At 42.6% G+C, this 26,461-nt stretch overlaps 1 protein-coding gene across 1 annotated transcript in view; it reads left to right on the top strand.

Annotated features, from left to right (window-relative positions):
- The window catches only part of paxip1 (PAX interacting (with transcription-activation domain) protein 1), a 133,442-nt gene that overhangs the window by 26,590 nt on the left and 80,391 nt on the right, over positions 1-26,461 (top strand). Inside the window, exon 6 of the mRNA XM_059971856.1 lies at positions 10,362-11,024. Coding sequence (XP_059827839.1) covers positions 10,362-11,024 — 663 coding nt within the window. The remainder of the gene's footprint in view (positions 1-10,361; positions 11,025-26,461) is intronic.

Raw genomic sequence — 26,461 nt, 5'->3', positions numbered from 1 at the left:
ATTCTTCAGATGTATCGAACTTGCCTTTCAAGCTGACTTCAATGGCCCGTATGTGTCGGACCATAAAATCTTCTTTTTACAGCCAGTTGTTAAAAGCAAATGTCCACGAGACAGACTGTGTTGTGGCCATAAACATTTATTTAATGGCTTGTTGCCACATTGATTGGGTAACGATAGTAACATCTGGGGTTGTTGCTTGTGACCTGCCCAAGTATGGTTATCCTGTCTTAGTACTTGCATTTTACAGCATTTTATTAGCCAAAACTGATGTTTTTTTTCATTCTATCAGGAAGTAGTTTAATGTTTTATGGTGCTATCATTAATTCTAGGTTGCCTGTCACTATTGAAGTGTTACTGTTGGGTTTCTTTTGGATATAAACCCACTTCACAAGTAGAATAGAGCTACAAAGTATTTCACTCTTGGCACGAGACATAGTTGCATAGCTTTTTGAAATCACCGATGTGCATTACTTCTAGTCTGACAACAGCTTGATGTTTTTTTTCAAATTCCAGTCTATTTGTCTGAAAAAATACAGTCTATTTGTCTGCCTTCCACGCTTCCTCCTTTCTGTTCTCCATTCCTCCTTCCTGCCATTCAACCCTGTTCTGCATTTTCTCTCTTATCTCGCCTTTTGGACATGTAGTTTGCTATCAACAGCTTCTTAGAAATTTTGCTTTGGAATTCTTTTTCTAAATCCCTCTGTATCTTAAAGCCTAACTAAGGAAAGAAACATGGATGGTACTTTGCCTCCCAGGTCCCAGGGTCCGGGATGTTTCTGATTGCGTCCACGATGTCCTAAAGTGGGAAGCTGAACGGCTGGAGGCCATGGTACATATTGGTACCGACGACATAGGTAGGAAAAATGAGTAGGTCCTGAAATCAGATGCAGAGAGTTGGGGAGAAAGTTGAGAAGCAGGACCTCAAAGGCTGTAATCTCAGGATTACTGCCTGTGCCACGTGGCAGTGAGTATAGGAATAGAGTAAGGTGGAGGATAAATGTGTGGCTGAGGGGCAGGGATTCAGATTTCTGGATCATTGGGACCTCTTTTGGGGCAGGTGTGACCTGTACAAAAAGGACGGGTTGTACTTGAATCCGAGGGGTCCAATATCCTGGCAGGGAGGTTTGCGAAGGCTATTGAGGAGAGTTTAAACTAGAATTGCTGGGGGGTGGGAACCAAACTGGAGAAAGGGATGGTTGGCTCACAAATCAAGAAAGCTTGTAGACAGTGTGAGAGGGAGGATCGGCAGGTGATAGAGACGGGTATGCTCAGACCGATGGTGTGAGATGTGTCTATTTTAATGCAAGAATAACCATGACCAAAGCGGATGAGCTTAGTGTGTGGATCAGTACTTGCTATGATGTTGTGGTCATTATAGAGACCTGGATGGCTCAGGGGCAGGAATGGCTACTTCAAGTGCCGGGCTTTGGATGTTTCAGAAAAGACAGAGAGGGAGGCAGAAGAGGTGGGAGGCATGGCACTGTTGATCAGAGATAGTGTCACGGCTGCAGAAAAGGAGGAAGTCATGGAGGGATTGTCTATTAAGTCTGTGGGTGGAAGTTAGAAACAGGAAGGGGTCAATAACTCTACTGGGTATTTTTTATAGACCACCCAATAGTAATAGAGACATCAACGAGCAAATAGGAAGACATATTCTGGAAAGGTGTAATAATCACAGGGTTGTTGTGCTGGGAGATTTTAATTTCTCAAATTGATTGGCATCTTCCTAGAGCAAGGGGTTTAGATGGGTGGAGTTTGTTTGGTGTGTTCAGGAAGGTTTCCGGACACAATATTTAGATAAGACTACAAGAGAAGAGGCTGTACTTGATCTGGTATTGGGAAATGAACCTGGTGACAGGTCTTTCAGTGGGAGAGCATTTTGGAGATGGTGATCACAATTGTATGTCCTTTACCGTAGCATGGGAGAGGGATTGGAGCAGACAAGTTAGGAAAGCGTTTAATTGGAGTAAGGGGGAATATGAAGCTATCAGGCAGGAACTTGGAAGCATTAATTGGGAACAGGTGTTCTCAGGGAAATGTACGGCAGAAATATAGCAAATGTTCAGGGGATGTTCATGTGTGGCGTTCTGCATAGGTATATTCCAATGAGAGGGAAAGGATGATAAGGTATAGGAACTGGTGTACAAAGGCTGTTGAAGATCTAGTCAAGAAGAAAAGAAAAGCTTATGAAAGGTTGAAAAAGCTAGATATCTAGAAGATCTAGCTGGAAGGAGCTTAAGAATGAAATTAGGAGAGCCAGAGGCAGCCATGAGAAGGCCTTGGCGAGCAGGATTAAAGAAAACCCCGAGGCTTTCTATAAGTATGTGAAGAGCAAGAGGATAAGACGTGAGGGAATAGGACCAGTCAAATGTGACAGTGGAAAAGTGTGTATAGAACTGGAGGAGATAGCTGAGGTATTTAATGCTTACTTTAATTCAGTATTCACTACGGAAAAGGAACTTGGCGGTTGTAGGGATGACTTACAGCAGATTGAAAAGCTTGAGCATGTAGACATTAAGAAAGAGGATGTGCTGGAGCTTTTGGAAAGCATTCAGTTGAAAAAGTCTCCTGGTCTGGATGAGATGTACCGCAGGCTACTGTGGGAGGCAATGGAGGAGATTGCTGAGCCTCTGGGAATGATCTTTGCATCATTAATGGGGACGGGAGAGGTTCTGGAGGATCGGAGGATTGCAGATGTTGTTCCCTTATTCAGGAAAGGGAGTAGAGATAACCTAGGAAATTATAGACCAGTGAGTCTTACTTCAGAGGTTGGTAAGTTGATGGAAAAGATCCTGAGAGGCAGGATTTATGAACATTTGTAGAGGCATAATATGATTAGGAATAGTCAGCATGGCTTTGTCAAAGGCAGGTCATGCCTTATGAGCCTGATTGAATATTTTGAGGATGTGACTAAGCACATTGATGAAGGTAGAGCAGTAGATGTAGTGTATATGGATTTCACCAAGGCATTTGATAAAGTACCCCATGCAAGGCTTATTGAGAAAGTAAGGAGACATGGGATCCAAGGAGACCTTGCTTTTTGGATCCAGAATTGGTTTGCTTTTTGGATCCGGAAGGCAAAGAGTGATTGTAGACGGGTCATATTCTGCATGGATGTCAGTGACCAGTGGTGTGCCTCAGGGATCTGTTCTGGGACCCCTACTCTTCATGATTTATATAAATGACCTGGATGAGGAAGTGGAGGGATGGGTTAGTAAGTTTGCTGATAACACAAAGGTTGGGGGTGTTGCGGATAGTGTGGAGGGCTGTCAGAGGTTACAGCAAGACATCGATAGGATGCAAAATTGGGCTGAGAAGTGGCAGGTGGAGTTCAACCCAGGTAAGTGTGAGGTGGTTCATTTTGGTTGGTCAAATATGATGGCAGAACATAGTATTAATGGTAAGACTCTTGGCAGTGTGGAGGATCAGAGGGATCTTGGGGTCCACATACATAGGACACTCAAAGCTGCTGTGCAGGTTGACCGTGTGGTTAAGAAGGCGTACAGTGCTTTGGTCTTCATCAACCGTGGGATTGAGTTTGAGAGCTGAGAGATAATGTTACAGTTATATGGGACCCTGGTCAGACCCCACTTGGAGTACTGTGCTCAGTTCTGGTCACCTCTCTATAGGAAGGATGTGGAAACTATAGAAAGGATGCAGTGGACATTTACATGGGATGTTGCCTGGACTGGAGTGTGTTCCTTATGAGAATAGATTGAGTGAACTCTGCCTTTTCTCCTTGGAGCAGCAGAGGATGAGAGGTGATCTGGTAGAGGTGTATAAGGTGATGAGAGGCATTGATCGTGTGGATAGTTGGAGGCTTTTTCCCAGGGCTGAAGAGGCTATCATAAGAGTGCACAGTTTTAAGGTGCTTGGAAGTAGGTACATAGGAGATGTCAGGTGTAAGTTTTTTTACGCAGAGAGTGGTGAGAGCGTGGAATGGGCTGCCGGCAACGGTGGTGGAGGTGGAGAATATAGGATCTTTTAAGAGATTCCTGGATAGGTACATGGAGCTCAGGAAAATAGAAATAGGTAATTTCTAAGGTAGGGATGTGTTCGGCACATCTTTGTGGGCTGAAGGGCCTGTATTGTGCTGTAGGTTTTCTGTGTTTCTATATTGGTGTCTGCAGAACTCATTAGGTTATTCCACCTTGACTGTTCTTGCAGTGAATACAACTCGGGGACTGTAGGTGCCACAGATTAGCAAATTGCAAAAAACAATTGGATGGTATAAAGTTACTGGAAGCAGTAGTGACAATCTGTCCAACCAGTCCTGAGCACTGAATCAGAATCAGGATTAATATCACCAGCATATGCCATGAAATTTATTAACCTTATGGCAGCAGTGCAATAAAATACATGATAAATATAGAGGGGGAAAAACTGAATTACATTATGTATGGTTGGTTGGCATCCATCTGTCTCGAAGAGTGATGGGTGATCATCCTCACAAGCCTGTGGGAAAGGTATGGGGATCTGAGATGCCCAGTCGTCAAGATCCCTCTCTCAATGTAGTCCAAAGGAAAGCTTATGAAGCAATACGTTTGGCACCAGCTTGGCTGCAGGAGTGGCCAGAAGGATGTTCAAAGACGCCCAGCTGCCTTAGCTGGCTCTACTCCAGATTTGTTATCTGGGTTTACGCCTGTAGCCTTCGTGTCTCCCAAGGCTGTCTGCAAGGCAGTGGGGCTATTTACCCGTCCACACACCGATGGGCCTTTGTGCCATGTCTACAGGGGCCAGACCTCCTCCCGGTCGGGCTGTCTGAAAGGAGTTCAGTTTCCATGTGTAGCAGTAAGTATATATGTCCATTAAATAGTTAAGTTAAAATGGGTACTGTGAAGAAAAAAACAGAAATAAAAAAGGTAGGTAGTTTTCATAGGTTCAATACCTATTTAGGAATCGGATGGCAGAGGGGAAAAAGCTGTTCCTGAATCGCTGATTGTGCGCCTTCAGGTTTCTGTACCTACTTTCTGACAGTAGCAATGAAAAGAGGTCATGTCCTGGGTGGTGGGGATCCTTAATGATGGGCGCTGCCTTCCTAAGGCACCGCTCCTTGAAGATGTCTTCGATACTATGGAGGTTCGTATTGATGATGGAGGTGACTAGTTGTCCAAGTGTCTGCAACTTGTTTCGATCTTATGAAGTATACCAGACCAGTGATGCAGCCAGTTTGTGTTTTAGTTGACAAACCTAATCTCCTTAAGCTGCTACTGAAGCATAGCTGCGGTCTTGCCGCCTTGCTGCATCAATATGTTGCATCCTGGTTAGGTCCTCAGACATTGACACCCAGGAACTTGAAATTGCTCACTGTCTCCACTTCTGATCCCTCTATGAGGATTGGTTTGTGTTCCTTCATCTTACCCTTCCTGAAGTCCACAATCAGCTCTTTCATCTTACTGACGTTGAGTGCCAGTCAATTAACTGGTATACCTTGCTCCTGTATGCCCTTTCCTCACCACCTGAGATTCTGCCAACAATGGTTTTGCCAATATTGGATCATTCAATTGATGAATTATCTCTGTGATGCTGCTAAATTATGTGTGGTTTTCAAAAATAAATTTCACCAGCTGTGTTCTAATGCCATGTTCCTTTGCAACATTTTTTTTACAGCTAAAATGGAAGTATTCAGCAGGTCAGGGTGAGGAGTAGCTAAGCGTTTATAAACAAAAATGTTTATTCTGTGGTTGAAATTTTCAGCTTTCTTAAGGTTGTTACAGAGCAGTAATTTGCACTATTTTTCAAGTGAAGACTGTCTTAGCCAGAAACCCATCTCCGAACCACTATATTATACAGTGCAAACACACTGCACAATCTGTGGTTGTGCATGCACATCTGTAGCTCCTGGTTCTGGCCCAGGCTCCAGCTCCCAGCTCTAAAGAGCCAGACTTGAGGTTTGTAGGATCTGTCATTCGCTTGCAGGCCTTCTCCTGAAGAGCATTGTATTTGGATTTCAGTGGGATCTTGACACTCCGGAACAGGGCTTTGTTAAATTCTATTTAAGGTAGAATTGGAGATTGAACATGACCTTGGTGACAAAATTTGGTCAGTTTAACTAGAATTAAGGTTATTTACAGTTACAAGAAAAAGTTAGTGAACCCTTTACAATTACCTGGTTTTCTGCATTAATTACTCATGCGATATGTCCTGATTATCATGTGTCACAATAATAGACAAACACAATAGCCTAAACTAATAGCACACAAACAATTGTACTTTTCATGTCTTGATTGAGCACATTGTTTAATCGTTCACAGTCCAGGCTGGAAAATGTATATCAACCCTTGTATTTAATAATTGGTAGAACCTCCTTCCGAAGCAATACCCTTGACACGTAGCTGCTGATCAGACTTGCACAACGGTGAGGAGTAATTTTAGTCCATTCCTCCATACAATTTTGTTCCAGTTCAGCAGTATTTCTGGGATCCTTGCATAAACAGCCACTTCAAGTCATGCCACAGCATCTCAATTGGGTTAAGGTCTGGACTGACTTGGCCATTCCAAATCATGATTACTTTTAAACCATTCTGTTGTTGATTTCCGCTTGTGTTTTAGATCTTTTTTTTGCATCGTCCAACTTCTATTAAGTTTCAGATAATGGACCACTACCCTGACAATCTCTTGTTAAATATCTTGATACAATTTTGAATTCATTGTTCCCTCAATGATTTGCAAAATGACAGCAAAGCAGCCCCAGACCATATAAATCCTTCCACCATGCTTCACAGTTGAGTGAGGTTTTGGTGTCGGTGTGCAGTTCCCTTTTTCCTCCAATCGCAGTGTGCATTTCTGCCAAAAAGATCAACTTTTGTCTCATCTGTCCACAGAACATTTCCCAGAAGCGTTGTGGAACGTCCAGGTGGTCTTTTACATACTTGCTTGTTCAGTGTTTTTCCTCATAGCGGACACATGAACAGAGACTTTAGCAAGTTCTCTAGATTTCTGCAGGTCTTTTGCCTTTACCCTTGGGTTCTTTTTCACCTCCTTCAGCATTGCACGTTATGCTCTTCATGTGATCTTTGCAGGATGTCCACTCCTAGAGAGAGTAGCAACAGTACTGAATTTTCTTCATTTGTAGACACTTTCTCTTACCGTGAACTGATGAACACTCGGCTGTTTAGAAATGCTTTTGTAGTCTTTTCGAGCTTCATGCATCTCTACAATTCTTCGAAGGTCCTCTGAAAGACAGATGTTTCTTGAGAAGAGCAGGTTCTGACAGTAACCTGACTTTGTCTTTTTTTTTATATAGGGCAGGGCACCTCTACAACCCACACCTCCAATCTAGCCTCATTGATAGAATACCTAACTCCAAATAATTTCTATAGAAGGCATTATTCCAGAGATTCACATACTGTTCTGAACCTAGACTGTTAATTGTTTATATAATATATTCAGTATTGACAAGAAGAAGTACAATTGTGTGTTATTAGCTCAGGCAGATGTCTATTATTATGACTAAATGAAGATCAGACCATGTTTTGTTAGTAATCAATGCAGAAAACCAGATAATTGCAAAGGGTTCACAAACTTTTTCTTGCAACTCTATATTCAATCTACTACTTTCAGTATGATCTGCATAAAGCATTTAATTGTGTGAACTATGTTATCGAAGTTGAATTTATTCAGATTTTCAAAATTACTTGCTATTCTTGTAGAGAACGTGAGTGAAATAATCTATTTCATTCTTTATTTATATGAAAAATATAAATGTTTGCTCTTTTATATAGAATAGTAACTAGATTTATTCTTATGTTTTTAGCATAATTTATCTATGTAGAGATACTGTGTAGAGTAGACTCTTCTAGTCTTCAAGCTGCATTGTCAACAAACCACGATTTAACCCCAGCTTAAGCACGGGACAATTTACAATGTCCAATTAACCCACTAACTGGTATGTCATTAGACCAGGCATGGGCAAACTACGGCCCGTGGGCCATATGTGGCCCGTTAAGCTTTTTAATCCCGCCCGCAGAATTTGATGAAATTATATTAATAAACCTTGTTAACGTTTTTTCCCCGCAATTCTGGCGTTTTCCCAACAGATGACGCACTCTATATACATTTGTGGCGACCCATTTCCTGGCACATCCGAACCGGCTCACAATTAGCCAGCGTTCCGGCTAAGGGAGGTAGCCTGCGGGGATTTGCGAGCACAGAGCTTTGGAGCCTCTGTGCAGGGGGGCAGGTTGAGGGAGGCTTAAAGTGAGGCTGGGGATTTCGAATAAAGTTTTTTTTTCTTCGACTGCAGTTACCGACTCCGTGTCGTAATTTTAGCGCTGCATGTAGCACACCGCTACACATTGACCTTTGTTGAGGTGCAGCGTATTACTCCACATTTGCGCTTTACTCTTTGTTCGGCTCGACCTATTTGTGTGAACAGGCGTTCAGCGTCATGAACATCAACAAAGCCAGCCACAGATCCAAGTTAACTGACCAACACCTCAGATCCATCCTGAGAATCGCCACAACAAAACTAAATCCAGACTTTGATACGCTGGCTAAAATGGGAGACCAACAACACTGTTCCCACTGAAATTAAAAATAAGTTTCTTCGTTGTGTTATGTAAAAAATGCATTTGAAAATATTTTTTTTCAATAAGCCTTACATGTTACATGTCATTTCTGTTAAGTGATGGACATGAGTAGTGCGCAGGTGCACGTACGTTCTCAAAATAAAAAATGCGCTCCAGATCAAATAACGCGCTCCGCATACTGTTCTGTCATTATGTGGGTCGTTGTTGAGTTTTGGCACAGGGGACAATTGAATAAGAAGGAGCAGGACAAGTAGACCTGCATTTCCTACCGTTTTTGAAATAAAGACAGGAGGAGAGTGATGATGATAATATCTTGAAGGATAACAGAATTTTCAGTGCTTTAAAATAATAACTGTTACTATTAAAAAAGCTGTATTTTATTCATTTAATTTTCAGTGTTTTAAAAGTCATTTCAATAAATAGCTAAATACCATGGGACTTCAAAGACAGATATTTTGTTGTAATGCATGTGTTCATTTTCAATTGAAATTAAAGCACATGTTTTCTACATATCCCATGATATTTTATTTTCTCTTATGAGGTGTATTACCAAAACACTCCGTCCATCTGCTCCTGGTCAAATCTTAGAACCCTTTGTGGCCCTCAAGTCAAAAAGTTTGCCCACCCCTGCATTAGACTATGGGAGGAACCAAGAGGACTCAAAGAAAGCTCACACATTCCATGGAGAGGATGTGCAGACTCCTTACAGATGACATCGGAGTTTAACTTCGTATGTCAACACCCTAGAGCTGTAACAGTGTTGCACTAACCGCAACGCTACTGTTAGCTTAATAGCTGTCCACAAAAGATATAATGATTGTCTATGTATGAAATGTTAACCATGCCTGTCTTGCAGATACTGGAAAATTGATTATAACTGTTGGTTATCTTGTTAACAGTAGCTCTCTGATTTTCTTTTTACTTTCAGTGTGCTGACATAAACTCTTCTTAATTTTCCCCAGAACTTATTTCCATTATTTATATATAAAATCAGCAAATTTGTGGATGATCCTAAGATTTGGGGATTAGTGGACAGCAGGGAAGGTTATCAAAGCTTGCAGCAGGATCTGGACCATCTAGGAAAACTGGACTGAAGAATGCAGATGGATTTTAATAAGGATCACTGTGAGGTGTTGCACTTTAGGAGGGAAAAAAAGGGTAGGACTTGCACAGTAAACTTTAGGGCACTGAGGAGTATAGTAGTACAGAGAGATCTGGAATGTAGATCCATAATTCCTTGGAAGTGGCATTACAGATAGGGTAGTGAAGAAAGCTTTTGGCACATTGGCTTTCATATATCAATGTATTGAGTACAGGTGTTGGGATGTTATGTTGAAATTGTACAAGACATTGAGTCCCAATTTGGAGTATTGTGTTCTGGTCACCTACCTACAGGACAGATATGATTGGAAAAAGTACTGAGAAAATGTACAAGGATGTTGGTTGAAAAAGTTAGGAATTTATTCCTTGGAGCTAAGGAAGTGAAGGGGGATTTGATAGAGGTAGACAAAATTATAAAGATAATTTGAATGCCAACAGTCTTTTTCCACTCATGTTGGGTGACTAGAACTGGAGGTAATAGGTTAAGGGTAGTATGAGGGTTTGATTTCAACACTTAAGAGAAGTTTGGATAGGTACATGATTGGGAGGGATAATGGAGCTCTGTGATCCAGGTCCAAGTTGATGGGATTAGGCAGAATAATAAAATATTTCATAATTTCTTATTCACATTCCAAGATTTTCACATACAAGAAAGAAAATGAAATAAAGCTCCAGATCCTTGAGTATCATTACTTAACTGATTTTTTTTAAATCTCTCTGCTCTAACAGGAAAAATATAATTGTGCTCTGAAGCAGAGCAGCATCAGAATTGTAACGCCAGACTGGGTGGAGGACTGTGTTGCAGAAAAATCCCGGAAGGATGAGTCCACCTATCACCCACGCCTTATTATTCAAGAGGAGGAGGATGAGGAGGAAGAAGAGGAGGAGGAGATGGAAGAAGCAGTTGCAAATGAGGAAGATGCTGAGCTGGAGGACAGTGGGGATGACAAACGCTCAGCCAAGAGCAGTCCTGTGTCGTCACGGGGAGGCTCACCGCTGAGTATGTCGGGCTTCTCGCCGAAGAGGGACAACAAGCCTGAGAAATCAACAGGTGAAATAATGTTTGATGACTCCTCTGACTCTTCCCCTGAGAAGCAAGAGAGGAACTTGAACTGGACACCAGCGGAGATCCCACCGTCTGCCACTGCCAAGCGCCGGCTCATTCATGGGAAGGACTCTGCTCTGATTAACTTGTGCGCCAATGTCCCGCCGGTCCCTGGCTCTGTCTCTGTCCCTGAAGCCAGAAACAGCGTGATTAGTCCTGGGCAAGTACCGCAGGGTCCTGAGAGGCCAGAAATGGTTGCGACTTGGAGCCCTGCAGTCAGGACACTAAGAAACATTACTAACAATGCTGATATTCAGCAGATCTCCAGACCGTCAAATGTTGCACAAGTAAGTGAATCTTTACCTTCTCTTCAAATGGGACACAAGAAGATGATCTGGAATAATCTTTTAAATGCAACACTAAATGGGGATTGTGGTGTAGTTAGTGCATTTGGGCCTTGGGTCTCCATGATCCCTATCCTACAATCAATCATAATTGTTGCTTCTCTTTATTTTTAAATTTAAAACAGTGATCCAAAGGAGTTGAGAAATGGCAGCTTTCTCCACAATTGTTGAGATTTTTCATATTCTTTTTATTATCTAAATAAGTTGGTGTGTAGCAAGATGTACTAAAGACCAACTGTACTGTTCTTTAGTGTACACTTGGTCAAAAGAGAACAAATGTACTGTAGCCTGATATGTTGATGATGTAAACATGCTCAGTTTAGCAAGTTGTGAGTAGCCTGGAAAAGAGTATAGGGGTTAAGTTTGTTGGCACCAATTTGGCAAATGGACTGCAATGCATGAACGTGTTGAGTAATGGTTTTATTGTTATCGCATGTTTTGAGATACAGTGAAATATCTTTCTGCAACAGGGAGGATTTCCCAGTGGCCAATCATTTTAATTCCACTCCCCATGCCTACACCTACACATGATCAAAGGCCTCCTCTACTGCCATTTTGAGGCCTCTCTCAGGTTGGAGGAACAACATTTCACATTCCTTTTGGGAAGCCTGCAACCTTGCAGCATGAGCATCAATTTTTCCACCATCTGGTGATTTCTAACCCCCCACCCCCCTTCTGCCCATTCAGGCTCTTCTCTTACCCCTTCTCTTCTCCTCACCTCCCCATCACCCGTGGTGCCCCTGCTTCCCTTTCTCCCATCATCCACTCTCCTCTCCAGTCAGATTCTTTCTTCAGCCCTTGATCTGTTCACCAAGAGGAGTGGGGAGGGATGAAGTATCTCACTTTAATCTCTTCCCCCCCCCCCCACCCATTCACTTTTCCCTCACCTAGCTTCACCTTGTACTTTCTCTACCTTCTTGTTTTGGTTTCTTTCCTCCTTTTTTCCCAGTCCTAATGAAGGATTTCAGCTTAAAGCATCAACTCTTTATTTCTCTCCATAGATGCTGTCTGACCTGCTGAAGTCCTCCAGCATTTTGTGTCTCTTACTCTGGATTTCCAACACCTGCAGAACCTCTTGTGTTTGTGAAAATGTTTTGCTTGTATTCCATCCAAATAGATTATTCCCTATGCCAGTACATTGATCGGGAGAAAGCAGAATGTAGAATAATGTTACAGTTGCAGAGGAACTTCAGTTCAGCTGGACAAATACAGTGTAAGGGCCATGATAAGGTAGATTGAGAGATCAGGAGTTCATCTTCAGCACACAAGATGTGTGTTCAAGAACCCAGTAACAGCAGGATAGAAGCTGTCTTTGAGCAAGGTGGTGCACGCCCTCAAGCTTTTTATGTTTGTTGCTCGATATGTAGGTGGTAGAAGAAAGGATGACTGAGGTGGGAGGAATCCTTGTTTATGTTGAATTGATTTGAATTGACTTCTTACATTCTTCACATACATGAGGAGTAAAAATCTTTACGTTACATCTCTGTAAAATCTGCAGGGAATGCAGACAGAATCAGTAGAGGAAAAGCTAATTCATGTGACAGACTGGGCTGCGTTGACAACCCTGCAATTTCTTGCAGTATTGGACAGAGCAGTTACCATACCAAGGTGTGACTGTCGAGAGTCAGCTTGGTTTTTGTTTCCACATTTTCTAATGTGGCTTTTAGAATTTTGACTGTTCCTGCAAAGTGTTGAGGCATTTTACTGCTTCATCATCATAAATAACCAAATTGTTAATTTAGAATTTAATTTCTCTACAAATGAGGTGACTGTCACTCAATGACAAACATTTTTTTTAATCAAACTCTCTGGCGGCTTTGAACTAAGCTGCCAGAATCAGGTTTGATAGAAATAAAAACGGAATTCTAGAAATATACAGTAGGGCAGTCAGCTTCTGCAGAGAAAGAAATCTCAGGTTGATGACTTTTAATTCGAACTGTTGAGTATTTCCAATTTTTTTTCATTTAGGTTTCTGCTTTCAAAAGGTGTGGTTGAGGGATTGGGACCTCTTTTGGGGCAGATGTGACTAACTTGGCACTATGGTGTCAAACAACACACACAAAGTGCTGGTGGAACGCAGCAGGCCAGGCAGCATCTATAAGGAGAAGTACTGTCGATGTTTCGGGCCGAGACCCTTCGTCAGAACTCCATCCTGAAGAAGAGGACTTCGTCCTGACAAAGGGTCTTGGCCCGAAACGTCGACAGTGCTTTTCCTTATAGATGCTGCCTGGCCTGCTGTGGTTCCACCAGCATTTTGTGTGTGTTGTTTGAATTTCCAGCATCTGCAGATTTCCTAGTGTTTGCACTATGGTGTCAAGTTGAAAAGGGGAAGTACAATGAGATCTAGGTGTCCTTGTTCATCAGTCACTGAAAGTAAGCATGCAGGTACAGCAGGCAGTGAAGAAAGCTAATGGCATGTTGGCCTTCATAACAAGGGGAGTTGAGTATAGGAGCAAAGAGGTCCTTTTGCAGTTGTACAGGGCCCTAGTGAGACCACACCTGGAGTATTGTGTTCAGATTTGGTCTCCAAATTTGAGGAAGGCCATGCATGCTAATGAGAGAGTGCAGCGTAGGTTCATGACGTTAATTCCTGGGATGGCGGGACTGTCATATGTTGAATGATTGGAGCGACTGGGCTTGTATACACTGGAATTTAGAAGGATGAAAGGGGATCTGGTTGAAACATATAAGATTATTAAGGGATAGGACACGCTAGAGGCATGAAGCATGTTCCTGATGTTGGGGGAGTCCAGAACCAGAGGCCACCGTTGAAGAATAAGGGGTAGGCCATTTAGGACGGAGTTAAGGAAAAACTCTTCACCCAGAGAGTGGTGGATCTATGGAATGCTCTGCCTCAGAAGGCAGTGGAGGCCAGATCTCTGGATGCTTTCAAGAAAGAGTTAGATGGAACTGTTGTAGATAGTGGGGTCAAGGGGTACGGGGAAAAGGCAGGAATGGGGTACTGATTGTGGATGATCAGCCATGATCACAGTGAATGGCGGTGCTGGCTCGAATGGCCTACTCCTGCACCTATTGTCTATTATTTTCTGACATTGCAGCTTTTTATGCACTTTCTGGTTTTGGTAGTAAATTTGAAAATACATTATTGGAATAATAAATGCATGCAAGTGGCTTTTATAAGGATGAAAATGCAATCAGTTGCCTTTGTGGGTTGTACTTTAATCAGAGAAGATGCAAGTTGAGATGGAAATATCAAAGTCTTCCCATAAGCCGCAATGGTTATAGCTAATGTTATTTTAAGTAATGTGGAGGTGTCCAGATGGCTCCCAGTCAGTCTTGCCAAGTATGTTCTTGATAATGGAAGAAATAGCTCAAGAGTAGCCCAGCTGGACTCATTGAGTTTGCTCTGTTATCAGCACAAGTATGGTTGATTATTGTTTGTTTACAGAAAATACGTGTGGGCTGGTCCAGCATTAATTGTTCAAACCAGATTACTGCTGCATGGCTCGCAGGGCTATTTCAGAGAGCAGCTAAGATGCAACCATCCTTCTGGTAGTCTGGACGTGCACAGAATACACAGGCTAAAGATAAAAGATTTTCTTCCCTGAAGAGCATTAGTGAGCTAGGTAGTGTTTTAATGGCGGTCCAATAGTTTCATGTTCACCAATTCTAACATTTTTAATTCCAAAATTTAGTTGCGTGAATTCAAATTCCATCCATTCTGTGGTGGGATTTGATCTTGTATTTTGCATTAATAGCCCAGGCTAGTAATGTTTAAGCAAAGGCTCTCTCCCGCCAGATTGTTCACATATCCTTTGATTTAATTAGTGTGCAAAGAACTATTTGTCTGTCTTGAGTATATTTGCACAACAGTTGTTAGCTTGGGGTAGAGAATTCCAAAGATTTATTGCCTCTCTGAGTAAGGAACTTTTTTCTTGTCTTGGTCAGAGATGGGCCTTCATCCTCTCCTGTACTCTTGTAACTCATGGCCAGATCTTTAAGGTTCCTTGGGGTATTAATTTATTTAGAAATAGAGCAAGGGACAGGAGCTTCTAGCTGAACGAGCTGTGCAATTCAGCAACCCATTGATTTAACCCTAGTCTCGTCCCAGGATAATTTACAATGACCGATTACCCTACTAACCAGGACTGTGGCAGGAAACCAGGGCACCGAGACGAAACCCACGTTGTAATTAGGGGAATGTATAAACTCCTTACAGGGAGCACCAGATTTGAACTTCGAACTTCAATGCTCTGAGCTGTAATAGTGTCGGGTTGCACTAGGACAGGGGTCAGCAACCTTTACCACTGAAAGAGCCACTTGGACCCGTTTCCCACAGAAAAGAAAACACTGGGAGCCGCAAAACCCGTTTGACATTTAAAATGAAATAACACTGCATACAACGTTTTTTTTTGCCTTTATGCTATGTATAAACAAACTATAATGTGTTGCATTTATGAAATTGATGAACTCCTGCAGAGAAAACGAAATTACATTTCTGCATGCAACAAAAACATTTTGAACTCCGAAAAAAAGACGTTGGGTTGAAAGTTACTTTTAAGTAAAATATTCAATGTCTATTTGAGTCCTTCTTGTATTTATGAAAAACGCCGAACTTAAATTTTCCGCCAGCAGCAAACCAAAAATAACGTCAGCCAGCTGTCATCCTGAAAAATGAAAGGACTATTTCACTGAACTATGAAAAAATATGAATATAAGTAAAATAATAGGCAATTAAAATATTTATCATACTTGGTTAATGGGATTTCTGCTCCTGGACCTCAGCGCACAGCGTCTGCACATCAGGGCTGTATGATGTCACCTTCATCTTTACACAGGATCGCAAGCTGTCATCTGTGAGGTTTTCAATATCACTCCATTTGTGTTTCTGAGCAAGAACGGCCTTCTGACGGGCAACATCTTCAAGGTCTGCTGCCAAGCGTCTAAACTTGGACACCCATATGTCTTTGTCGGCTATGTCGGCCAGTTCCATCTCAAGATCAGGTTGACTCACACCTGCCAATGCAGTCGTATTCAGTAGGGAAGGATCGATGCTTAAGGGAGTGACCGGGAAGGATAATGTGTTTTTTTCCTCTCTGAACTCACAGAAGCGTTTCCCAAACGCTGTTTGCATTGCGATGATTGCAGAATGTAAATACTCCGAAATTATCATGTCGTGACCTTGTTTGAACTCTCTCAAATTGGGGAAGTGAGACAAAGTGCCTTTCTGTAAATCTCTGGCAAGCACTGTCAACTTGCGCTTGAATGCCAAAACATCCTCCAACATGTGCAGGGCTGTACGTCCTTTCCCCTGAAGAGCTGTGTTCAGCGTGTTCAGGTGCGCTGTCATGTCTACCATGAAGTGTAGCTTTTCCAGCCACTCTGGCTGTTCCAGCTCAGGAAAGGTGAGCCCTTTGCTGCCCAGGAAAGTTTTCACTTCTTCCAGACACGCGACAAAGCGTTTCAGCACCTTCCGTCTGGACAGCCAGCGATAAAAACACGTTGTAGCGGTGTCAGTAAACTGCAGTCAAAGATAGCTTTATTCGAACTAAACAGCCTTGCTTTTAAGCCTCCCTCAACCCAGCCCCCATGGACGCAGATGCTGCAAAAGACGCGTACTCACAAACCCCCGTAGGCTATCTCCCTTAGCCGGAATGCCGGCTAATTGTGAGCCGTTTCGGATGTGGCAGGAAATGTACAAGATCACCATAATTACATTTCAAAAGCTAACAAACTAACATAAAATACATTTTAATTAAATACTGACCAATTATTTCCCAAAGCCACAGGGAGCCGCAGCACAGAGGTGAAAGAGCCACAAATGGCTCGGGAGCCGCAGGTTGCCGACCCCCGCACTAGGATTAGCTACTTCCAGTTGCTTCGTTAATGACCCGGAGAGGGGAATGAAGTGTAAACTTTACAAGTTTGCTGCTGATGTGAAAATAGATGAAAGGGCACTTTGTGATGAGGGAATTGAGATTCTGCAGTGTGATATAGATTGAGTGAAATGGTGAAATCTGCATTTGCTAGGCTTAATGTGGTTTAGTAGGAAGCCGTGAACTTTGGTACACAGAAGGTGTAGTTGTTCAAATTAGCAAGCAGATCTAACAAATAGATCTAACAAACAGTTCTAACAGATCTAACAAACAGTTAAGAAGGGAAATAGCATGAGTCCTGCCGAGAGGCCTCGGCCCAAAACGTCAACTGTTTGCTCTTTTCCATTGATGCTGCCTGGCCTCGTGTGTGATGCTTGGGATTTCTAGCATCTGCAGATTTTCTCTTGTTTGTGTTGATCTTTATTGCAATGGAGTTGGAGTTTTAGAAATAATGAGTTTTGGTACGTTTGCACAGGTGTGGATGAGGCACAGCTTGAACACTTGAGGATAGTTTTTGTCTCCATATCTTTAAAAAAAACATTGGGGCAGTCCAAAAGAGATTCATCAAGCTAATTCCTAGGGCAAGATGACTGTCCTTTCAGGAGACACTCGGCTACTTGGATTTTGTATTCCTTGGAGCTAAAAAGAGTTATAGGCATTTTTATTCAAATATACATGATGCTAAAGGAAATGAGAGGATAGATGTTGAGTTGGTGCCACTAGAGCAGAGGTTCCCAACCTCTGTTATGCTGTGGACCCAAGTTGAGAATCCCTGCACTAGAGGAAGAGTCACAAACAAGGGAATATAGCTACAAAACCCTCCTTCAACAGAGGTGCATAGAACTCTGCTCTTGGAGGGTCATTTATCTCAGGAATTCTCTGTCTGAAGACGGATGTATTTAAGGTTGACATAAATATTTGAAAAATCAGGAAATTAAGGATGGTATAAAGGATTGAGGGTGTCATAGATCAGTAAGATTAATATTCAGTGCCAATTTTGAAGGGCTGAATGGCCTACTTCTATTTTCTTGTGTTCTTGTTGTTGTGATATTGAATTCCATTTTCAGTCCAACATCAAATGTAGCAGTCCATGACTTTGGCAGAAAGATAGTGATCTTTTTTGTATCATAGAGTGCCACACAATGACTATCAGCAACAGCCAATTTCACCACATTGACATTCAGTTGCAATGTCATCATTAAGACCTCCATCATCAGCAGTGGAAACTCAACGGGACCAGTGTCCATCGATACTGTGCTACAACAAGGTTAGCCCAGTGGAACAGTTAGTAGAGCTAGTGCCTGAAAAACCAAAAATTCTGGTTCAGTCTTGTCCTCAGTTGCTGTCTGTGTAGTGGTTGAATGTTCTTTTGTGGCCAAGTGGGTTTCCTCTGGTTAATGTGGTTTCTTCCCACATCACATAGAAGTGGGACTAGGTACGTTTATCAGTCCTTCTAGTACGTAGATGAATAGTGAAAATGCCGAGGAGTGGTTTTAGCGAGAATACGGAGAGAATGAACTTCAGGATAAATGGATTGGCACTGGTGGTGGGCTGTAGGGTCTCTTTCGATATTTCATCGCTGACAGTTTAGAAAATAGGTTAGAATTCAAATTCATCTGATACAACAAAAAAAAAAGTCAGAGGTGTATAGTATACTTTCCATTTGGCTGAAGTGTATAATCCTAATGACTGTGAAGAAACTTGATACCATCCAGCACAAAACAATCTGATTGATGATGACACATTCCCTCTACCACCTTTGCACAATGGCTGGAGTGTTGTATCATCTAAAAATCACATTGCAGTTGCTTGCTCTGGCTTGTTTGACAGCACTCTTGAAACCTGTGATTTCTACCACCAAAAAGGATAAGGGTAGCAGGTCAAAAACATGAGAAAGTCTGCAGATGCTGGAAATCCAAAACAACACACACAAAATGCTGGAGGAACTCAGCAGGTCAGGCAGCATCTATGGAAATTAAGTTGACATTTTCGGCTGAGACCCTTCTTCTGGACTGGAAAAGAAAGGAGGAGGAAGACATTGGAGTAAAAGGGCAGGGAGCTTGGAAGAGGATAGCTAGAAGACGATTGCTGAAGCCAGGAGGCTAAGAAAGATAATGAGGATAAAAGTAAAGAATCTGAAAGAAGAGGAGAGTGAACTATAGGAGAAAGGGTGGGAGCAGGTGATAGGCATGTGAGAAGAGGTAAGAGACCAGAGTGGGGAATAGAAGAAGAAGGGAGGGGTGGTAATTTTTTTTTCCCGAAGGAGAAATCTATACTTGCGCTGTCAGGTTGGTTGCTGCCTAGACAGAATACCAGGGGTTGTGCCTCCGCTTTGGCACAAGAGGAGGCCATGGACTGACTGACATGTCAGAATGGGAATCGGAATTAAAATGTTTGGCCACTGGGAAGCTCCACTTTCGGTGGATGGAGAAACAGTCCCCCACTTTACGACAGGACTCACCAATGTAGAGGAGGCTGGATCGGGAGCACCAGACACAATAGACAGACCCAGCAGATTCGCAGGTGAACTGCTGCTTCACCTGGAAGGACTGTTTCGGGATCTAAATGGAGGTGAGGGAGGAAGTGATTGGGCTGCCATGCTCTCCATGTTATATTGTTGGGTTTAAATCGTGGAACAATTGAGGTATGTACAGGTCAAAATCATTTTTCCTTGGTTAGGTATTAGAAATAAGAGGGCGTAGGTTTAAGTTGGAAGAAGGAGTATGAAGGAGATCTGAGGGGTAAGGTTTGTTTTTACGCAATGGTTGGTGTTTGGTACACTGCCAGAGGAGGTAGTGGAATCAGATATTGTTATTATGTTTGAACAGACACAGGTGGGCAAGGCCTGGACGAATAAGGTACTAATATAGGCAAATGGGGTTGCAGCAAATGGTCCAAAAAAAAGTTAGCATGGTTGTGGTGAACTGTGCCTTGCAACTCTCTGCTTCTAACAGCACTCTCAAATTCAAAGGTGGAATTTAATGTCAGAGAAATGTATACAATATATATACTGAAATGCTTTTTCTTTGCTAACATCCACAAAAACAGAGAAGTGCCCCAAAGAATGAATGACAGTCAAATGTGAGAACTCTGAAGTCCCCACCCCCCCCACATCCGTGCGTAGTGGCAGCAAGCAACACAAGTGTGTGCTAAGAAATAGCAAAAACAGAGGCCAAAGTTATTCGAAAGGCTTCACATTTCATCCGACATATGACAAAACTCAGGTTCGCTCTCTCCCTGGCAAGGGAGAGGGAGGTGTCCCCCATTTTCACAGCGAGTGGGAGACATAACAATAACCCACTGGTTTACGATGTTAAAAGTCCATTTCGTCGCTTTTCTCGAGCTCTTTGTCTGAAGATTGCAAAGACCTCGGTTCTTTAGGCCCACAGCAAAAGATTTTTCGTCCTCCCCGAGAACACACGAGTCTCCTACTATGACACTGACCCTCGATCCGCCCGTCTCCAGAGACCTGAGGTCTTAGGCTTCCTAACACAATCAAGACTCTCAGGCCAAACCCTTAGCATGTCAAAGAACAGCCAGTCGTGGAACCCTGAGAACGGGCCCCATTCCTGCAAAGAACCAAAGCCTTCATGTAACTCCAGGTCAGAGTCTTCAAAAGAACCCTGAAAGGGAAAAATAAAGATATTAAAGATAGAAATAGAGCTGTTTCCAAAGATGCAAGCAAAGGAGTCACTGTTAGGCGCCATTAACCCTCCTAAGCTCCACCTTCATCGGGAGAGCTTGGAAGTTGGCTTTGCAGCCTGCCAACACTGCACCAACTGTCAAGCACATACTTTTACACAGGTCCTGTCCTAACCTATTTTATTCTCCTTGCATTTCGTCTGTCTCCCTCTACGTTTTACCACACATCTACGCGTGGGGAGTTTACAGTGGCCAGCTAACCTACCAAGCTGAACATAGAACATAGAATAGTACAGCACATTACCGGCCCTTTGGCCCACAGTGTTGTGCTGACCCTCAAACCCTGCCTCCCATATAACCCCCCACCTTAAATTCTTCCATATACCTGTCTAGTAGTCTCTTAAATTTCACTAGTGTACCTGCCTCCGCCACTGACTCAGGCAGTGCATTCCACGCACCAACTACTCTGAGTGAAAAACCTTCCTCTGATATCCCCCTTGAACTTCCCTCCACTTACCTTAAAGCCATGTCCTCTTGTACTGAGCAGTGGTGCCCTGGGGAAGAGGCACTGGCTGTCCACTCTGTCCATTCCTCTTAATATCTTGTACACCTCTATCATGTCTCCTCTCATCCTCCTTCTCTCCAAAGAGTAAAGCCCTAGCTCCCTTAATCTCTGATCATAATCCATACTCTCTAAACCATGCAGCATCCTGGTAAATCTCTTCTTTACCCTTTCCAATGCTTCCACATCCTTCCTATAGTGAGGCGACCAGAAATGGACACAGTACTCCAAGTGTGGCTTAACTAGAGTTTTATAGAGCTGCATCATTACATCACGTCTCTTAAACTCTATCCCTCGACTTATGAAAGCTAATACCCCATAAGCTTTCTTAACTACCCTATCTACCTGTGAGGCAACTTTCAGGGATCTGTGGACATGTTCCCCCAGATCACTCTGCTCCTCCACACTACCAAGTATCCTGCCATTTGCTTTGTACTCTGCCTTGGAGTTTGTCCTTCCAAAGTGTACCACCTCACACTTCTCCAGGTTGAACTCCATCTGCCACTTCTCAGCCCACTTCTGCATCTTATCAATGTCTCTCTGTAATCTTGGACAATCCTCTACACTATCTACACCACCACCAACCTTTGTGTCGTCTGCAAACTTGCCAACCCACCCTTCTACCCCCTCATCCAGGTCGTTAATAAAAATCACAAAATGTAGAGGTCCCAGAACCGATCCTTGTGGGACACCACTAGTCACAACTCCCCAATCTGAATGTACTCCCTCCATCACGACCCCCTGCCTTCTGCAGGCAAGCCAATTCTGAATCCACGTGGCCAAACTTCCCTGGATCCCATGCCTTCTGACTTTCTGAATCAGCCTACTGTGTGGAACCTTATCAAATGCCTTACAAAACCTTATCAAAACCCTAATCCATGTCGATCACATCCACTGCACTGCCCTCATCTATATGCCTGGTCACTTCCTCAAAGAACTCTATCAGGCTTGTTAGGCACAATCTGCCCTTCTCAAAGCCATGCTGACTGTCCCTGATCAGACCACAATTCTCTAAATGCCCATAGATCCTATCTCTAAGAATCTTTTCCAACAGCTTTCCCACCACAGACGTGAGGCTCACTGGTCTATAATTACCCGGACTATCCCTTCTACCTTTTTTGAACAAGGGGACAACATTCGCCTCCCTCCAATCTTCCGGTACCATTCCCGTGGACAACGAGCACATAAAGATCCTAGCCAGAGGTTCAGCAGTCTCTTCCCTTGCCTCGTGGAGCAGCCTGGGAAATATTCCGTCAGGCCCGGGGACTTATCCATCCTAATGTATTTTAACAACTCCAACACCTCCTCTCCCCTAATATCAACATGCTCCAGAACATCAACCTCACTCATATTGTCCTCACTGTCATCAAGTTCTCTCTCAGTGGTGAATACCGAAGAGAAGTATTCATTGAGGACCTCACTCACTTCCACAACCTCCAGGCACATCTTCCCATTGGTGGGAATGTAGGAGGAAACCCACATCTTCAAGATAAGAATGTGTAAATAACCGCACAGAAATGCAGCTGTGGGACCTTGCAAAGTTGGCAGCTCAATACCATCTCTCAAGGCTGATTAAGGATGTTTGCTGAATGTTGGTCTTGCGGAATGAATAAGTGCGAAAAATAACTCAAGACAGGTTTGAGATCAAGTTTGAAATCCTCATACTAGCTTCAGTGATTCATCAGACAGTTTTTTGTACCAATTGATTCGACATTGCTTTTGAAAGGATACTACTGTGGACAGCCCAGTTTAAACCCTACTCAAATCTGGCAGCTTTGACAAGTTTTTATTTACCCCTCTGAACCCTGTTTTTGAAAATTGAATTCCTAATTACTGTGTTGACTAGTGCTGTACAACAAAAATATGTCTAATCCCTGCCTTCCTTGTTGTCAACTGGAGAAGTTCCTGGAGCCTGGAAGGTGGCTGACATTGCTTGAGAAGGGTAACGGACATGCCCAGGTACTACAGACCAATCGGCATGTCATCTGTGGTGGCGAAGGTACTGCAGGGAATTCTGAAGTTCAGCTTTTTAGATAGACAGAGTCTGGTCAGCCATGGCTTTGGATGTGGGGAGACAAGTTCGACAATTTTTTTAAAAAAAAAGTACTTCAAAGAAGTAACCAGTAGGGTAGATGCGGGTAGGGCAGTGGACTTTATCTATTTTGAATTTAGCAAGGCTTTTGAGGTACTGCAGAGTGTATTTTTGCTGACCATGATGTCTATTTGAGCTAATCCTGCTTGCTTGCATTTGGCCCATATCTCGGATAAACCTTTTCTGTCGATGTACTAGTCCATATGTCATCCAAATGTTGTAATTGTACCTTCTACAGATTCTTCTGGGTGTTCATTCCACATATCTAGCAGTCGCTGAAAAAGGTTGCCCCTCAGGTTCCTTTTGAATCTTTCCCTGTTAAATCTATGCTATAATTTTAGATTTCCCTGCCTTGGGTTGGTTGGGGGTGGGGAGGGGAGGGGAGAAGATTGACTGACCATCCACTTTTTTTCTATATCACTCATAATTTTGTAAACCTCTTTATAGACTCTCCTCAGACTAATACACTCTAGAGACAATGCAAAACAACAAAATAAATGAGCAGCAGGAAATACAAAAGAAAAACACAAACATCAGAAAACTTCAGGATTATATTTTGGAGCAGAATGTATTTTAATATATCTATGCTGTAGTCATCATGGTTTCCCCATGGGGAAAAAGTTGCCTGACAAATCTGTTGGAATTCTCTGAAGAAATAACAAGTGGGATATAGAATCAAGAATCAGTTGATGTGTACTTGGATTTTCAGAAGGCCTTTGACAAGGTGCCACACGTGAGGCTGTGGAACAAGCTATGAGCTGACGGTAATACAGAAAAGATTCTAGCATGGATAAAGCAATGGCTGATTGACAGGAGGAAAAGAATGGGAATAAAGAGCTGGCAGCCAGTGACTAGTGGTGTTCCACAGGGGTCTGTGTTGGGACTGATTATTTTTATATTAGTGATTTGGATGTTGGAATTAATGACTTTGTTTGCAGATGATATGAAGATAGGTAGAGGGTCAGGTAGTTTTGAGGGGAAAAAAAAGGAAGCTATAAAAGAACTTGGACAGGTTTGGAGAATGGGCAAAGAAGAAGTACATAGATGGAATGCAGTGTCCAGAACTGTATGATCTTGCACTTCGGTTGACTACTTTCAAAATGGAGAGAAAATACAAAGAAAAAATCGAGATACTAAGGGAATTGGGAGTCCTTGTGCATCATTCCCTAAAGGTTATTAGGTGGGTTGAGTCTGTGGTGAGGAAGACAAATGTGATATTATCATTCACTTCAAGAGGACTAGAATATAAAAAGCAAGGATATAATGTTGAGACTTTGTGATGCACAGGTGAGGCCTCCCTTGGAGTATTGAGAGCAGTTTTGGGCCCCTCTTTTTAAAAAGGTTGTGCTGAATCTGGAGAAAGTTCAAAGGAGGTTCATGAAAATGATTCCAGAATTGAATGACTTGTAATATGAAGAGCGTCTGATGGCTCTGTGCCTGTATTCACGGGAATTCAGAGGAATCAGTGGTAAGCTCACTGAAACTTACCGAATGGTGAAAGGCAATGATTTCAAAACACCAGAGGATGTTTCCTATGGTGGGAGAGTCTTAAAACCAGAGGACACAGCCTCAGAATAGAAGGGCATCCTTTGAGAACGGATATGAAGAGGAATTTCTTTAGCCAGAGAATGGTGAATCTAGAATTCTTAGCCACAGGCAGCTGTGGAAGTCGAGATTTAAATATGCATAAAGGCAGAGGTTGATAGAGACATGATTGGTCAGAGCATGTAGGATATGGCAAGGGGTGGGAGATTAGGGCTAAGAGGAAAATTGGATCCGCCATGATGAAATGGCAGAACAGATTTGATTGGCCAAATGACTTAATTCTGCTCCTATATCTTATGGTCTAAGATTTGCCCTACCTGAGCAAGTGTGACTAGAGTAATGATATATAGGCAGCACTAATTTATTAGCCTTAGCATTCACTTTTTAAAATAATTTTGCTTTAGTTTGTGTCTTAACATTAAAATATTTAAATATAATGTTTATTTTGAATGTCCCTTAAAACAGTTATAATTCTAATAAACACGCAACAGCTTTCATATGTTGTCAGGACTGTTTTGGATACAAGGACTCGTTGGACTGTTGCCTTACGCCCTCTGCTGCTTTGAGCATTCCACTGATTTCAAGGTTGTCATTACATTGCATCTGGACCATTTGCAGGGTCCTCCCCATATTAAAGCAGGGTTCCATTCCTGTGAGCTGCTCACTCACAAGTTAGTCATTTTGTAAGCTGGGATCTTGGATTGTGGATGTCATGCAAAAATACTGGTTAGATCCTGCTCCAGAGAATTAAGAACTCAAACCTTTGCTGGTACTGACGCAGTGCCATGCTGCTGTTGTTCAGTTGAAGAGTTATAGCAAATCCATTGACAAAAGATGTTTAAAAATCCCAGTGGTATTTTCAAAAAGAATTTATCCTTGCTAGTATTTCCAACTAAAACATATTGACCTGGTTAATTTAATGCTGAACACAAATTGGCTTCTATGTGTCCTGCGTTATATCAGACACTGCATTTTAAATGTATTTCAGTGGCTGTACAATCTACATTTGGGTCAAGATAAGCATTGTACGAATGCACATTCTTTTGAAAGCAGGCTATTGGATTCTGTAGCCAACTTGCAAGAATCAGAATCAGGTGTCATATCGCTGGCATATGCTGTGAAATTTGTTCTCCTGCGGTAGCAGAACATTGCAATACATTTTTTAAAAAGTATAAATCGCTATTAAGTATATACAGTGGATTTTGGTTGATTGGGATACATTGACACGCATACGTTTTGGCCCAAATAAGCAGCATGAAAATTTTGAGATTAGATTAGATTCATCTTTATTGTCGTTGTGCCGAGTACAGCTACAAAGCCAATGAAATGCAGTTAGCATCTAACCAGAAATGCAAAGAATAGTGTTATTTACAAAATAACTGCAAATAAAAAGTAGGTGCTGCAGCACACAAATATAAAAGTGCTGAGACAGTACAATATGGGTGCAATACTGCTTAGCGCTGTGATGTGAGGTTCATCAGGGTCACAGCCGCGGGGAAGAAGCTCTTTCTGTGCCTGCTGGTGTGGGAGCGGAGGCTCCTGTAGTGCCTACCGGATGGGAGCAGAGTAAAAAGCCTATGGTTAGGGTGAGATGCATCCTTGATAATGCTTTTCGCCCTGCCCTGGCAGCATTTAAGCTAGATGTTTTCAGTGGTGGGCAATTAGATGCCGATAATCCGCTGGGCAGTTTTCACCACCCGCT

Source organism: Hypanus sabinus, chromosome 6 (assembly GCF_030144855.1).
Source record: "Hypanus sabinus isolate sHypSab1 chromosome 6, sHypSab1.hap1, whole genome shotgun sequence".
Lineage (NCBI taxonomy): Eukaryota > Metazoa > Chordata > Chondrichthyes > Myliobatiformes > Dasyatidae > Hypanus > Hypanus sabinus.
Note: the sequence above shows the minus strand (reverse complement) of the source record. Positions and strands in the feature narration are given on the sequence as shown.